Here is a 13,751-nt window from a genome sequence, read left to right as displayed (position 1 = left end):
TACGCAGAAAAATTGACTATCTCTTCCTTATATCCACAAACTCCAAGTACAAGTTGGTCTGGGTTTTTTGTTTGTTTGTTTTTAACTGCTTCGGTGTTTTCGAAACGGGAATCACACGGCAGGAAAACACTCAGGTGCACCCAAGTAGGGGCCCTCCTGGGCCCCGACACCGAAGTTCCAATACTAATTTCGCAGCCCCTGAGCAAGGCAAGGAGGGAAACAAACACCCCGCCGCCCTGAAACCAACCTAGAAGGGGCTACCCGGCCCCGCGTGCCCCACGCGTCCCCCAGGTGCCCTTGGAAGCAGCGGCCCGCGGGCGAAGCCGCGCCCGGTCCCCGCGGACTCCAGTTCCGCCCGCCCGTCCCTCCCCCACCCCGCCCCCGGGACCCGCGGGACCGCCGCGCCGGCTCCGCCCCTCGCCTCCCCGCCAGGCCCCGGACAACCAGCCCGGGTGCAACGCAGCCCCAGGCGCCCAGGCGCGGCAGCGCCCTCCTCCCACAGGCCGCGAAGGCCGGTCGGGGAGCAAGCGCTGCCGCAGCCTCATCCAGGCCTGCGCCCCAGGCTCCGGCCTGGACGGAAGCCGCCCTCCTTTCTCACCTGCGTTCCCACCACCACGATCTGAGGCAGCTGGATGATGTCGGCGCCCACCGTGTTGAAAACGTCCTGGAGTTTGTTAATAACAGGAATTAGCGCCTCCATAACTCGTAACACACAAGACCCCAGCCGTGCCGGCCGCGGCAATGAATGGGGCCGGGGCCCAGAGTCAGCCTCCTTCCTCCTCTCCCCCGCCCTCTCCTCGGGAGCCGGCACCCATTGGACCCCGCCCGCTACCTGCCCCCTCCCGACGGGCCATGCGCCAAGACGGAGGCGCAGGAAAACAGACGCTGCCGGGAGTTGTAGTTCTGGCGAGGCGGACCGCCGGGCCTACAGCTTCCGAAAGGCTGTACCGCGCAGGCGGGTCGCCAACGTGGAGGGAAGGATGCTTGGGATTGGGCTGCTGTCAAAAGAATAGGGAGCGAGGCCCAGAGAGTCAGAAGGAAGAGATACATTTATACTTGTCCGCGAGGCAAAGTAAGTGTGAAAGTGTCGGATAGGAATATGTGTCAAATATAGCGGAGTCTGTTAATTATCCAGGACGTCATTTCCTGAAAAGGACACTGTCAAGTAGAGCTGGTTGGAAAGGCTTAAAGAATCGTAGCCTCAGACACCCCAGCCAAGTACAAATGGTATGCAGGCTGATACTAGAAGATGCGAGGTGCTATTCTGCAACAAAAAATGCAAAACCAGCTCAGATTACAACACGAGGGCTCTCTAGAATGTTAAAATGTATTCAGAAAAAATATGAAAGTGCCAGATTTTCAAGAGAAGGGCTAGGGCTGGGCCCTCATTCTCTATATTCTGTACAAGTATGTATTCACTGTGGCCTGATTTCTGGCAAAGTGGAGAGCTGATAACTGCCTTACTAGCTGTTTGCTAAGTGTGCCTACTGTTTTATTCCTAAATGTTTTTCTTTTTTAGATGGAGAGTATCTCTCCTCTACTGTGAACCTCCAACGGTTTCCTCTCTCAAAATAAAAAAAAGGTGATATCTGAGCAAAGAGCCAAAGTAGGGGAGGAAAAAGACCCCTCCCCTACTTGACTTTTTCCATGGTGTATCTCCATGTAACATGGTACATACTGAACTTGTTGACTGTCTCTCTCTTCTAGATTACCCGCTTGTAGAGGCCAGGGATTTTTGACTGTTTAATTCACTGATGCATCCCTAACCCCTGGAAAGGGACAAACAAGATAGTCCCAAACTCATTATCCTCTGAGTTTGCAATCTAACAGAGGATGACACCGTAATAGACAAATGCGTGAAGTGCTATGACTGGGTTTATTATGGAGTCCTTTTTCTAATCCAAGATAGGAGTGAAAGTTCAAGCAAGACTTCCTAGAAATTACTAGGTACAATCTCCTTGAGAGTAAGGACCACCCCCTTGAAAGTAAGGACCACTGCACAACTTTACTGAGTACCATTCACCCGCACAGCCATACATATCATGTGCTAAGTCATTTCAGTTGTGTCCAGCCCTGCAACCCCATGGAGTGTAGCCCACCAGGCTTCTCTGTCCATGGGATTTTTCAAGCAAGAACACTGTAGTGGGTTGCCATGCCCTCCTCCAGGGTATCTTCCCGACCCAGGGATCGAACCCACATTTCTTATATCTCTTGCATTGGCTTTACTACTACTACTTCCTTACTACTTGCACCACCTGGGAAGCCCCCATACACGTTGGCTGTGGGGAATATGCTTGATTTGTTCAGCAAGACACATGAGAGATACTCAATAAATACTTCTGAACAAATGAATTAAATTTCATCTAAGCTAAGACCTGAAGGTCCACTAGTGGTGTTTTGGCATCAAGTTTTATGAACATTTCCTTCTATTTTTTTTTTTAATTTCAGAGTCAAAATGAGACAAACAACTTGAGAATTCCAAAAACAGAAAGCAGACCAAAGATAGTATTTATTTTCTACCAAAGATAGTATTATATAACAGTCAGATGTTACCCACTTTGTTTCTCAGCACTCTGTTGATGGAGCTTTTGGTCTCTTCTTTATCTCTGAGCAGTCTATATTTTGTCTGAGATGAAAAGACAGACAAAAGGAGAAGGTAGGCTCACAGTGAAGCTCCATGGGCATAACCAGTAACTGCTTCATAGGGGCAAGGTGCCCTGGGCAACAACTATGCAACTGCTTTTCCTTTATTTGTGGCCTCAAAGGACATAGTCTTTTTTATTTGTTAATGGAAAAATTTAAAGAGCAGGCATATATATATATGTATAATATATAATATAATATAATATGAAGTAATATTATAATATATCCATGGGGTCGCAAAGAGTCGGACACGACTAAGCTACTGAACTGAACTGAACGGGGAAATTGTCAGTCAGGTGGCTCAGAAGCTAACAATTGAATCTGCTAAATAGTGAAATACTGACAGACCATTAGAGGGCAGTGTGACAATACAATTAAGAATTAAGAGTAGCCGAGTCTAATTTCTTCACCCTATACTGTTTTCTTCCCTTTGCTCCACGCCCATATACCAGTGGAACTTATCACCTCCTTTAATCCTCCCACCTTCAGAACATGTGGCATATTTTATTAACTGTTTGAAATAATAGGCTGATTTTACCTCACAACAATGCCAACAACAAAATGTTACTTGTTTGGCATCCCTGTTCTTAAACACCTACACTATCTCTGGGAATTTCTCATTAGCCTCTTTATATCTGTACTTCAGGTTCCCAAAATGTCATTTGGCATTCATAGAAACTCCTCAAACCTCCTATCTCCTCTGTTTTTCAGGACTCTTTTTCACCTTTCCTGCTGCTGCTGCTGCTAAGTCACTTCAGTCATGTCTGACTCTGTGCGACCCCATAGATGGCAGCCCACCAGGCTCCTCCGTCCCTGAGATTCTCCAGGCAAGGATACTGGAGTGTGTTGCCATTTCCTTCTCCAATGCATGCATGCATGCTGTCGCTTCAGTCGTGTCTGATTCTATGTGACCCTATGTACAGCAGCCCACCAGGCTTCTCTGTCCACAGGATTCGTTAGGCAAGAATACTGGAGTGGGTTGCCATTTCCTTCTCCATTCATCTTTCCTACACCAACTCAAAGCCCACACTTTACGGTGAAGAAAAATTTAGCTTTTCAGCCATTGGTTAGCTGCCTTTGCATATCCAAGGGCTCACTGGTACACTGTGGTAAACAAAAGGGACAAAAGCCAGGATTTCTTCTGTCACCAGCCCAGTCTAGGAGAGACTTTGAACATCTCTCCTTTCTAATTCCCAGCCAGTCCATCTAACCAGTACTGGGCAGCATGAGTCAATTTGAGTTTTAAGAACTAGTTTTCTGGGACTTCCCTGGGTTTGGTTAAAAAACCACCTTCCAGTGCAGGGGACATGGGTTCGATCCCTGGTCAGGGAACGAAGATCCCACATGCTGCAGGGCAACTAAGCCCGTGAACCACAACTACTGAGCGTGCGTGCGGCAACTAGGACTTGACGCAGCCAATACATAAATAAATATTTTTTTTTAAAAAGAAACAATTTTCTAGAAATGCTGTATAACTGGGATGGATGTATCACATAAGTGACACAGCAAAATTAGTGAATAACATAGTGTATCATAAAGTTCTAAGTATATTATATATAATATATATAAAGTTTTATCCATTAGTTGACTTTTTGTTTCTTTTTGATGGCTTTTATTTATTCTCTTTCCTCTTCAATTACTGAATATTTGGCCAAATGAATAAATAGACATATGTCTGTATGAATGAATAAATATATGTTTTCCATATTAAATTTGCTTTATTTGAGCTAGTCAAGAAGAACTTGTTGTTTTACTTAATACAGCATGAGGGAAGAAGTTCTGAATTAATCATTCTATTTAAGAATGATGTGACCTTACTCCCAATCCCAATCTATGAAATAGGAATAATAACATAACTACTAAAGATGTGACCTACTACCAAAATGAAAGTAAGTTTTTAAGCAGCTTTAGCAGTACTAGGAAGCTAATGCAAAGGTAGAAAATGATATACCTCAAAATCCTGACAGCAGTCTTTAATGTGTGCCACTATTCACACCATTGGAAAAACCAAACCAAACAAACCAAAATTAAAATAGAGAATTAATATAAATAATTAAATTAAAGCTATATTTAACACTAAAGCTACGAAGGTGAATAAAATACATTCTGCAAAATTGTTCAAATCTCATTCTCTCCTCTGAGGAAGAAAATCAGCAAGTAACTAGAATTAATATGGAAGTCAGCACTAGATGAAAGGATTAATAGGAGTTGACCTGACAAAGACAAAGGGAAACAACTTCCAAACCAGACAGAGGGAACAACTTGTGCCAAAGTGAAGAGAAAGGAAAGGACATGAGGCATTCTGGATGGTTTAAACAGCTTAGGGTGACTTAGTATAGGGTGAGGCCTGTGAGGGAATAGTGAGTGGCAAGGTGAACTCATGAGAGTGAGGAGTGAGAGATGTCTCCTGAAGGTAATGAAGAAAATCAGAAGGGTGACCAAAGAGAGAGACATGATGTCATGAATTTTACAAAGATCACCTCCATCCCACTGAATTGGGATGGGGGAAGGGAGAACAGGAAACCTGATAGGGGGTATTGTGGTAATCAAGTCAGAGATGATGGTAGTATATCCTGGGGTGGTAATGACGGAGTGTGTGTTTGTGTGTGTGTGTGTGTCAGTCACTCAGTTGTGTCCGACTCATTGTGACCCCATGGATGGTAACCTGCCAGGCTACTCTGTTCTGGAATTCTCCAGGCAAGAATGATTGAGACACCTGGACAAATTTAGAATAGATGCACTTGTTCAGAGAATATAAAGAAGATGGGTAAAATGGGTAATAGGAATATTTAAGAGGAAACAGAAGAAGGATGTTAAAGAAATAAGCCATAAAATGGTGACCAAAAAGATAAAAGGAAAACAATAGCTTGTTCAAAATGTATTTCAACCTCTTTCTTGTGGGCCTTTTCTCTTTTTCTTCTGCTTCAGAAACGAAAAAGCTAAAAGCTTCATATCCAAATATATTTGCAACAAAGCACTCCAGATATTTTTGTTCCCCAAAACAGGCTCAAAGGCTTAAATTCTGAACTAAATTGTGAGAGGATGGAGGAGGTGTGCAACACATGCATTTTACTTGTGCAGATCATGGACATGAGATACAGTCCTGGAGTTGATGGTTCTGATGATGTTTTCCTGATTCTCAGATAGTGGCTGAAGTGAAGAGATCCTGAGAGCCAGCTCCTGATTGTAGTAAAAGTGAAGTGAAGTGAAGTCTCTCAGTCGTGTCCGACTCTTTGCGACCCCATGGGCTGTAGCCTACCAGGCTCCTCCGTCCATGGGATTTTCCAGGCAATAGTATTGGGGTGGATTACCATATAGTAAACATATCAGTAATCCTAGGAGTCCCAGTGATTCTGGGAGTATTTCCTAGATGTCTAGCCTACAGCCTGTTTTTTCAGTCAGAAAAAAACAGAGTAAATATTAAGCATCTAATTCCAGGTACTAAATCCCTTTCTGCTTAAATTTGATAGAGGATTGTATTTGTTTTCTAGGGCTATTGTGGCAAAGTACCACAAACTAGTTTCTTTAAAACACAGAAGTTTATTACCTCATATTTCTACAAGCTAAAAGTTCAAAGTCAAGACCTCAGCAGGATGGGCTTCCTTTAAGGACTGTGAAGGAGAATCCGTTCCATGCCTCTCCCCTAACTTTTAGTGACCACAAACATTTCTTTCTTGTGACAGCATAACTCCAATCTCTGCCTCCTTCTTCACATGGCAGTCTGCTCCCTGCATGTGTTCACATCAACTCACTTCTGTGCTTATCTGTCTCTGGGTCCAAATGTCCTCCTCACTCTAATGACCTCGTTTTACTAGAGACGGAAGAAGGATTTTTTTAGTTTGGTGTTTTTTTTGTTTGTTTGTTTTGTTTTTTATGCAGACCATTTTAAAAGTCTTTACTGAGTTTGTTACACTACTGTTTCTGTGTTTTGTTTTGTTTTGTTGGCTGCAAGGTATGTGGGATCTTAGCTCTCCCACCAGGGATCGAACCTGCGACAAAGTCTTAAGCCCTGGACCACCAGAGATGTCCCAGGAGAAAGCTTTTTACTTGAAGGCATTTTTAAACTTGATTACTTCTGTAAATACACTATTTCCACATAAAATCATATTCTGAGGCCCTGGTGGAATATATATCAATCCATAACAAGGAGTATGACAGGAACATTTTGTATTCTTTATATGTTCAAAATGGTCTCTGAGGAGGCCTTGCAAATAGCTAAGAAGAGAAGCTAAAGGCAAAAGAAAAAAGGAAAGATGCACCCATCGGAATGCAGTGTTCCAAAGAATAGCAAGGAGAGATAAGAAAGCCTTCCTACGTGAACAATGCAAAGAAATAGAGGAAAACAATAGAATGGGAAAGACTAGAGAACTCTTCAAGAAAATTAGAGATACCAAGGAAACATTTCATGAAAAGATGGGCACAATAATGGACAGAAACGGTATGGACCTAAGACAAGCAGAAGATATTAAGAAGATGTAGAAAGAATACACAGAAGAACTATACAAAAACGATTTTAATGACCAGCTAACCCTGATGGTGTGATCACTCACCTAGAGCCAGACACCTTGGAGTGTGAAGTCAAGTGGGCCTTAGGAAGCATCACTACAAACAAAGCTAGTGGAGGTGATAGAATTCCAGCTGAGCTATTTCAAATCCTGAAAGATGATGCTGTGAAAGTGCTGCACTCAATATGTCAGCAAATTTGGAAAACTCAGCAGTGGCCACAGGACTAGAAAAGGTCAGTTTTCATTCCAATCCCAAAGAAAGGCAATGCCAAAGAATGCTCAACCTACCATATAATTGCACTCATTTCACATGCTAGCAAAGTAATGCTCAAAATTCTAGAAGCCAGCCTTCAACAGTACGTGAACCGTGAACTTCCAGATGTTCAAGCTGGATTTAGAAAAGGCAGAGGAACCAGAGATCAAATTGCCAACATCTGTTGGATCACTGAAAAAGCAAGAAAGTTCTAGAAAAACATCTACTTCTGCTTCATTGACTATGCCAAAGCCTTTGACTGTGTGGATCACAATAAACTGTGGAAAATTCTGAAAGAGATGGGAATACCAGACCACCTGACCTGCCTCTTGAGAAATCTGTATGCAAGTCAGGAAGCAACAGTTAGAACTGGACATGGAACAGCAGACTGGTTCCAAATTGGGAAAGGAGTATGTCAAGGCTGTATATTGTCACCCTGATTATTTAACTTATATGCAGAGTACATCATGAGAAATGCTGGGCTGGATGAAGCACAAGCTGGGTTCAGATTGCTGGGAGAAATATCTTAATATTTCAATTCTTCGGTGCTCAGCCTTCTTTATGGTGAAACTCTCATATCCATACATGACTACTGGAAAAACCATGGCTTTGACTAGACGCACCTTTGTCAGCAAAGTAATGTCTCTGCTTTTTAATACACTGTCTAGGTTTGTCATAGCTTTTCTTCCAAGGAGCAAGTGTCTTTTAATTTCATGGCTGCAGTCACCATCTGGAGAGATTTTGGAACCCAAGAAAATAAAGTCTGGCCTTATTTCCATTGTTTCCCCATCTATTTTCCATGAAGTAATGGGACTGGATGCCATAATCTTTGTTTTTTGAATGTTGAGCTTTAAACCAGCGTTTTCATTCTCCTCTTTCATCTTTATCTTTAGACTCTTTAGTTCCTCTTTGCTGTCATCTGCATATCTGAGGTTATTGATATTTCTCCCAGCAATCTGAACCCAGCTTGTGCTTCATCCAGCCCAGCATTTCTCATGATGTACTCTGCATATAAGTTAAATAATCAGGGTGTTAAATAATCAGGGTGACAATATACAGCCTTGACATACTCCTTTCCCAATTTGGAACCAGTCTGCTGTTCCATGTCCAGTTCTAACTGTTGCTTCCTGACCTGCATACAGATTTCTCAAGAGGCAGGTCAGGTGGTCTGGTATTCCCATCTCTTTCAGAATTTTCCACAGTTTATTGTGATCCACACAGTCAAAGGCTTTGGCATAGTCAATGAAGCAGAAGTAGATGTTTTTCTAGAACTTTCTTGCTTTTTCAGTGATCCAACAGATGTTGGCAATTTGATCTCTGGTTCCTCTGCCTTTTCTAAATCCAGCTTGAACATCTGGAAGTTCACGGTTCACGTACTGTTGAAGGCTGGCTTCTAGAATTTTGAGCATTACTTTGCTAGCATGTGAAATGAGTGCAATTATATGGTAGGTTGAGCATTCTTTGGCATTGCCTTTCTTTGGGATTGGAATGAAAACTGACCTTTTCTAGTCCTGTGGCCACTGCTGAGTTTTCCAAATTTGCTGACATATTGAGTGCAGCACTTTCACAGCATCATCTTTCAGGATTTGAAATAGCTCAGCTGGAATTCTATCACCTCCACTAGCTTTGTTTGTAGTGATGCTTCCTAAGGCCCACTTGACTTCACACTCCAAGGTGTCTGGCTCTAGGTGAGTGATCACACCATCAGGGTTAGCTGGTCATTAAAATCATTTTTGTATAGTTCTTCTGTGTATTCTTTCTACATCTTCTTAATATCTTCTGCTTGTCTTAGGTCCATACCGTTTCTGTCCATTATTGTGCCCATCTTTTCATGAAATGTTTCCTTGGTATCTCTAATTTTCTTGAAGAGTTCTCTAGTCTTTCCCATTCTATTGTTTTCCTCTATTTCTTTGCATTGTTCACGTAGGAAGGCTTTCTTATCTCTCCTTGCTATTCTTTGGAACTCTGCATTCAGATGGGTATATCTCTCCTTTTCTCCTTTTTCTTTAGCTTCTCTTCTTTTCTCAGCTCTTTGTAAGAAATCCTCAGACAACCATATAGTTCTACACATATAATTCTAGTTTTTCACTTATAGTAAGTAAAGTTCCATTTATTACAGTTTTTCTTACTTAGTGCTATGTCTTCTATACCAGCACATAAAAATCTCAAAATATTCTTCCCAATGGCTTCACAGTAATTTCTTATAAGGATTATGATAATTTATTTAACAGTTTTTATCTTGGTAATTGATAGGTCACTTGGAATTTCTTAATTTATTATGGACAATGCTGTAGAAAATATCTTTATACATGTGTATATTCATAGTTTTGTTAATATTTCAGCAAAGTAGATTCCTAGAAGTGAAATTGCTAAGTCAAATGTAATGCATGTTTAAATCTGAATAGATATCGTGTGCTAGTTTATATTCTAATGAAGTCATATAGAAGTACCCATTTCCTCATGCCCACCTTTGAATAGTATCAATAATTTTACTTTTGCTAATATAATAAGATTAAAAGCAAACATTTTTATTTATATTATTAGTAAATTTTTGCATGTTTGTCCTTATTTCTTTTTTATGAGTTACATATTCACAGTCTTTGCCCATTTTCCATTGCACTATTATTTTAAAATAGTTATTTTTAAGAGTCATTTATATTTATGATGGCAAATAAACTTTATTATATGTTTTTCAAATATTTTCTCTCAATATGCGCTTTGTCTTTTAATTCTGTTAATGGTATTCTTAACTCTATGGAAGTGAAGTTACAGGGTCAAGTTTGGCGCATTTTCAGGTAGATGGTACAGAATATGTGTGTTGGGGGTTAGAAATTAGACTCCAGGCATGACAGGTGGGCAGGGCAAAAATAGCCACTACAAATACCTTCTAGGTACCTAAGTGCAACACTTAGAATGCCTTATCTGACAATCAGCCAAACTTATTTGCCTGACTAAAATCTTTGAATCTTGAAAAGGAGATTTTATATGCTTTTCAGCACTAATGCTGAGCCCACCAGCTTACCTTATTGATTCTCACAGGATCCACTGATGCTCAGGGACTGTGGCTAAGAGACTGGAACCTTCTGAATGAAAAGGAAGGGAGAGCAGACTGGTCTACAGCACCAAATTGAGGAAGCATTTGAGTAACATTTGAAAAAATGGAAGTGACTATGTGTATTCAAACATACAATACATTAAACTTGCATATGATATCAAATATAGGCTTTCAAAAAGGCAAGGAGATTCATGGGAACAATGAATAACAAAATGTAAACAATAAGAGTCTTACAACACTAAAACCTAAGGGAACACTAGCAATTTTCATGATTTTAAATTTTAGTCCACTTCAGTATTTTACAAATAAGGAAACAAAGGTTCAGAGAATATGATGAGCTCAGGTTTGCAGCTCTAGTTACTAGTAGAGACAGGATTAGAACTCAGTTTTCTTGACCCTCAATTTGACAAAACTTCCTTAATTTAGGAGTTCCTTGTATCTCTGGATAAACAACAACCAAAAAGCCCATACATTTAAAATGTGACTTTTAGTAGAATTAAAATATGATAAATTAGTAATCAAGTTTTAAAATTATTTTATGCCTCTGTCTGAGACCCACTGCACTCTTTGGTAGAAGGTGTATCCTAGCCCCAAAGCCAGCTCAAAGCCCCAGGAAGCAGCATCACTGAGTTTTGCCCACAGAGTCTGACCATCTAGACAATCAGTTCCCAGGATCAGTAACTCAGAGCTACCCAAGACACACCTCTGGCCTATGTACCTTGTCTGTAGGTTTTCTAAAAGCCACTTCCCACCCTCATCCCCACCCACCCACCTTGCCAACTGTGTGTCAGAGATCACACCTCACTGTCTAGATCCCTTTATGAAACTGTTGGCAATCTTTGGATTACTTTTATGACATGCAAACTAGTGTATGTTCTCAAGCTAGGAGGTTCTCTGAGGTTGTGTTTAGATTGTTTCATCTGAAAGAAAGGGTAGAAAGTAAAGTTGCTCAGTTGTGTCCAACTCTTTGCAATTCCATGGACTATAGCCTACCAGGCTCCTCTGTCCATGGGATTTTCCATGCAAGAGTACTGGAGAGGGTTGTCATTTTAATGAAAGGTATAAGGGAAAGGCAGAAGTTGCCTGATGTCTGTTCAATCTTTTGCCCATGAGCTAACTGCTATTAAGAGTTTCTTGTGTGGGAAGGAAAGAGTGGGATGAATTGAGAAAGTAGCATTTACGTACATATACTACCATGCGTAAAATAGATACCCAGTGGGAAGCTGTTGTATAACACAGGGAGCTCAGCTTGGTGCTCTGTGATGGTCTAGAGGGATGAGAGGGTGGAAGGGAGACTGAAAAGGGAGGGGATGTGTGTATGTGTGTGTGTGTGTATATATATATATGTGTGTACTTATAGTTGATTCATGTTGGTGTACAGCAGAAACTAACACAACATTGTAAAGCAATTATCCTCCAATTAAATTTTTTTAAACTTTAAACATTTTGTTTAGAGGTATAGCCGATTAACAATGCTGTGGTAGTTCCAGGTGAAGAATGAAGGGACTCAGCCATACGTATACTTGTATCCATTCTCCCCCCAAACCCCCTCCCATCCAAGCTGGCACATAACATTGAGCAGAGTTCTATGTGCTATACAATAGGTCATTGTTGATTATCAATTTTAAATATAGTAGCATGTAATGACCTTCCCAAAGTCCCTAACTATCCCTTTCTTCCCCCAGCTAAAATTTTTTGAATTTATTTAATTGGAAGGTACTTTACAATATTGTGATGGTTTTTGCCATATATCAACATGAATCAGCCAAGGCTATACATGTGTCTTTCCATCCTGAACCCCTCCCACTTCCTTCCCTACCCTATCCCTCCGGATTGTCCCAGAGCACTGGCTTTGGGTGCCTTGCTTCATGATCAAATTTGCACTGGTCACCTATTTTACACATAGTAATATACATGTTTCAATGCTACTCTCTCAAATCATCCCATCCTTGCCTTCTCCCACTGAGTCCAAAAGTCTATTCTTTACATCTTTGTCTCCTTTGCTGCCCTGCATGTAGGATCCTCGTTATTGTCTTTCTAAATTTCATATATATGCGTTAAATACAGTATTTGTCTTTCTCTTTCTGACTTACTTCACTCTATTATAATAGGCTACAGCTTCATCCACCTCATTATAACTGACTCAAGGTGGGTGGGGACAAAAAAAAAAAAAGAAAAAAAAAACTGACTCAAATGCATTCCTTTTTATAGCTGAGTAATATTCCATCATGTATATATACCACAACTTCCTTATCCATTCATCTTATGATGGACATCTAGGTTGCTTCCATGTCCTAGCTACTATAAATAGTGCTGCAATGAACACTGGGGTACATGTGTCTCTTTCAAGTCTGGTTTCCCCTGTGTATATGCCAGCAGTGGGATTGCTGGGTTGTATGGCAGTTCTAGTCCCAGTTTTTAAAGGAATCTCCACACTGTTCTCCATAGTGGCTGTACCAGTTTACATTCCCACCAACAATGTGAGAGGGTTCCCTTTTCTCTACACCAAGAGTTTCCTACGTGTGCTTTTAGAAAATTTCCACACATGCCTAGGTAGGAGTACCATGATATTGTTTTATAATTTATTTCTTTAAATTTTCACATACTATCTTGTAGTTGCCTTTTAAAATTACCTCATTCTAAACCTGGAAACGTATAATATGTATATAGGACACAATTTGCTTATGATTTGTTTTTAAAAATGCACTGGTGCTTCAAAAGTCACCTACACTGATCAAAGTTGAAAATTATTGTTGGAGTACTAATATGATATTTCTTACCTAATACAATCCATGTATATGGCTTAGATAGGTTACTTGTGCTATCTGAGCTTCAGTTTTTCCATCTGCAAAAAAGGTACCATTTCTTGGCAGGAGGCTAGTCATAGAATTTGATGAGATAATGCTTGTAGCACAACCTGGTGAGGTGGAAATGATGTTTTGGGGAGACAAAACAAAATATACTGTATTCTCTAAAGCAGATGAAATGTGCTTGAATCCACAATCTATTTACCAGTTAAGTTGGCTTAGAGCTCAACATTCAGAAAACTAAGATCATGGCATCTGGTCCCATCACTTCATGGGAAATAGATGGGGAAACAGTGGAAACAGTGTCAGACTTTATTTTTTTGGGGCTCCAAAATCACTGCAGATGGTGACTATAGCTATGAAATTAAAAGACGCTTAATCCTTGGAAGGAAAGTTATGACCAACCTAGATAGCATATTCAAAAGCAGAGACATTACTTTGCCAACAAAGGTCTGTCTAGTCAAAGCTATGGTTTTTCCTGTGGTCAT

General features: G+C 40.9%; 1 protein-coding gene across 11 annotated transcripts in view; it reads right to left on the bottom strand.

Moving 5' to 3' along the window:
* The window catches only part of DNM1L (dynamin 1 like), a 64,169-nt gene extending 63,346 nt beyond the window's left edge, over positions 1 to 823 (bottom strand). For 4 of the 11 annotated variants that reach the window (XM_025283486.3, XM_025283487.3, XM_025283488.3 and 1 more), the window contains exon 1: positions 599 to 822. In XM_025283486.3, coding sequence (XP_025139271.3) covers positions 599 to 700 — 102 coding nt within the window. In that variant the 5' untranslated portion in view covers positions 701 to 822. Of the gene's footprint in view, positions 1 to 598 lie in introns of all 11 variants that reach the window. The other 7 variants (XM_006055595.4, XM_006055592.4, XM_006055593.4 and 4 more) reach the window with 3 other exon arrangements.
* Between the last annotated feature and the right edge of the window lie 12,928 nt (positions 824 to 13,751).

This window comes from Bubalus bubalis, chromosome 4 (assembly GCF_019923935.1).
Source record: "Bubalus bubalis isolate 160015118507 breed Murrah chromosome 4, NDDB_SH_1, whole genome shotgun sequence".
NCBI lineage: Eukaryota > Metazoa > Chordata > Mammalia > Artiodactyla > Bovidae > Bubalus > Bubalus bubalis.
This window is presented reverse-complemented; position numbering and strand designations above follow the sequence as displayed.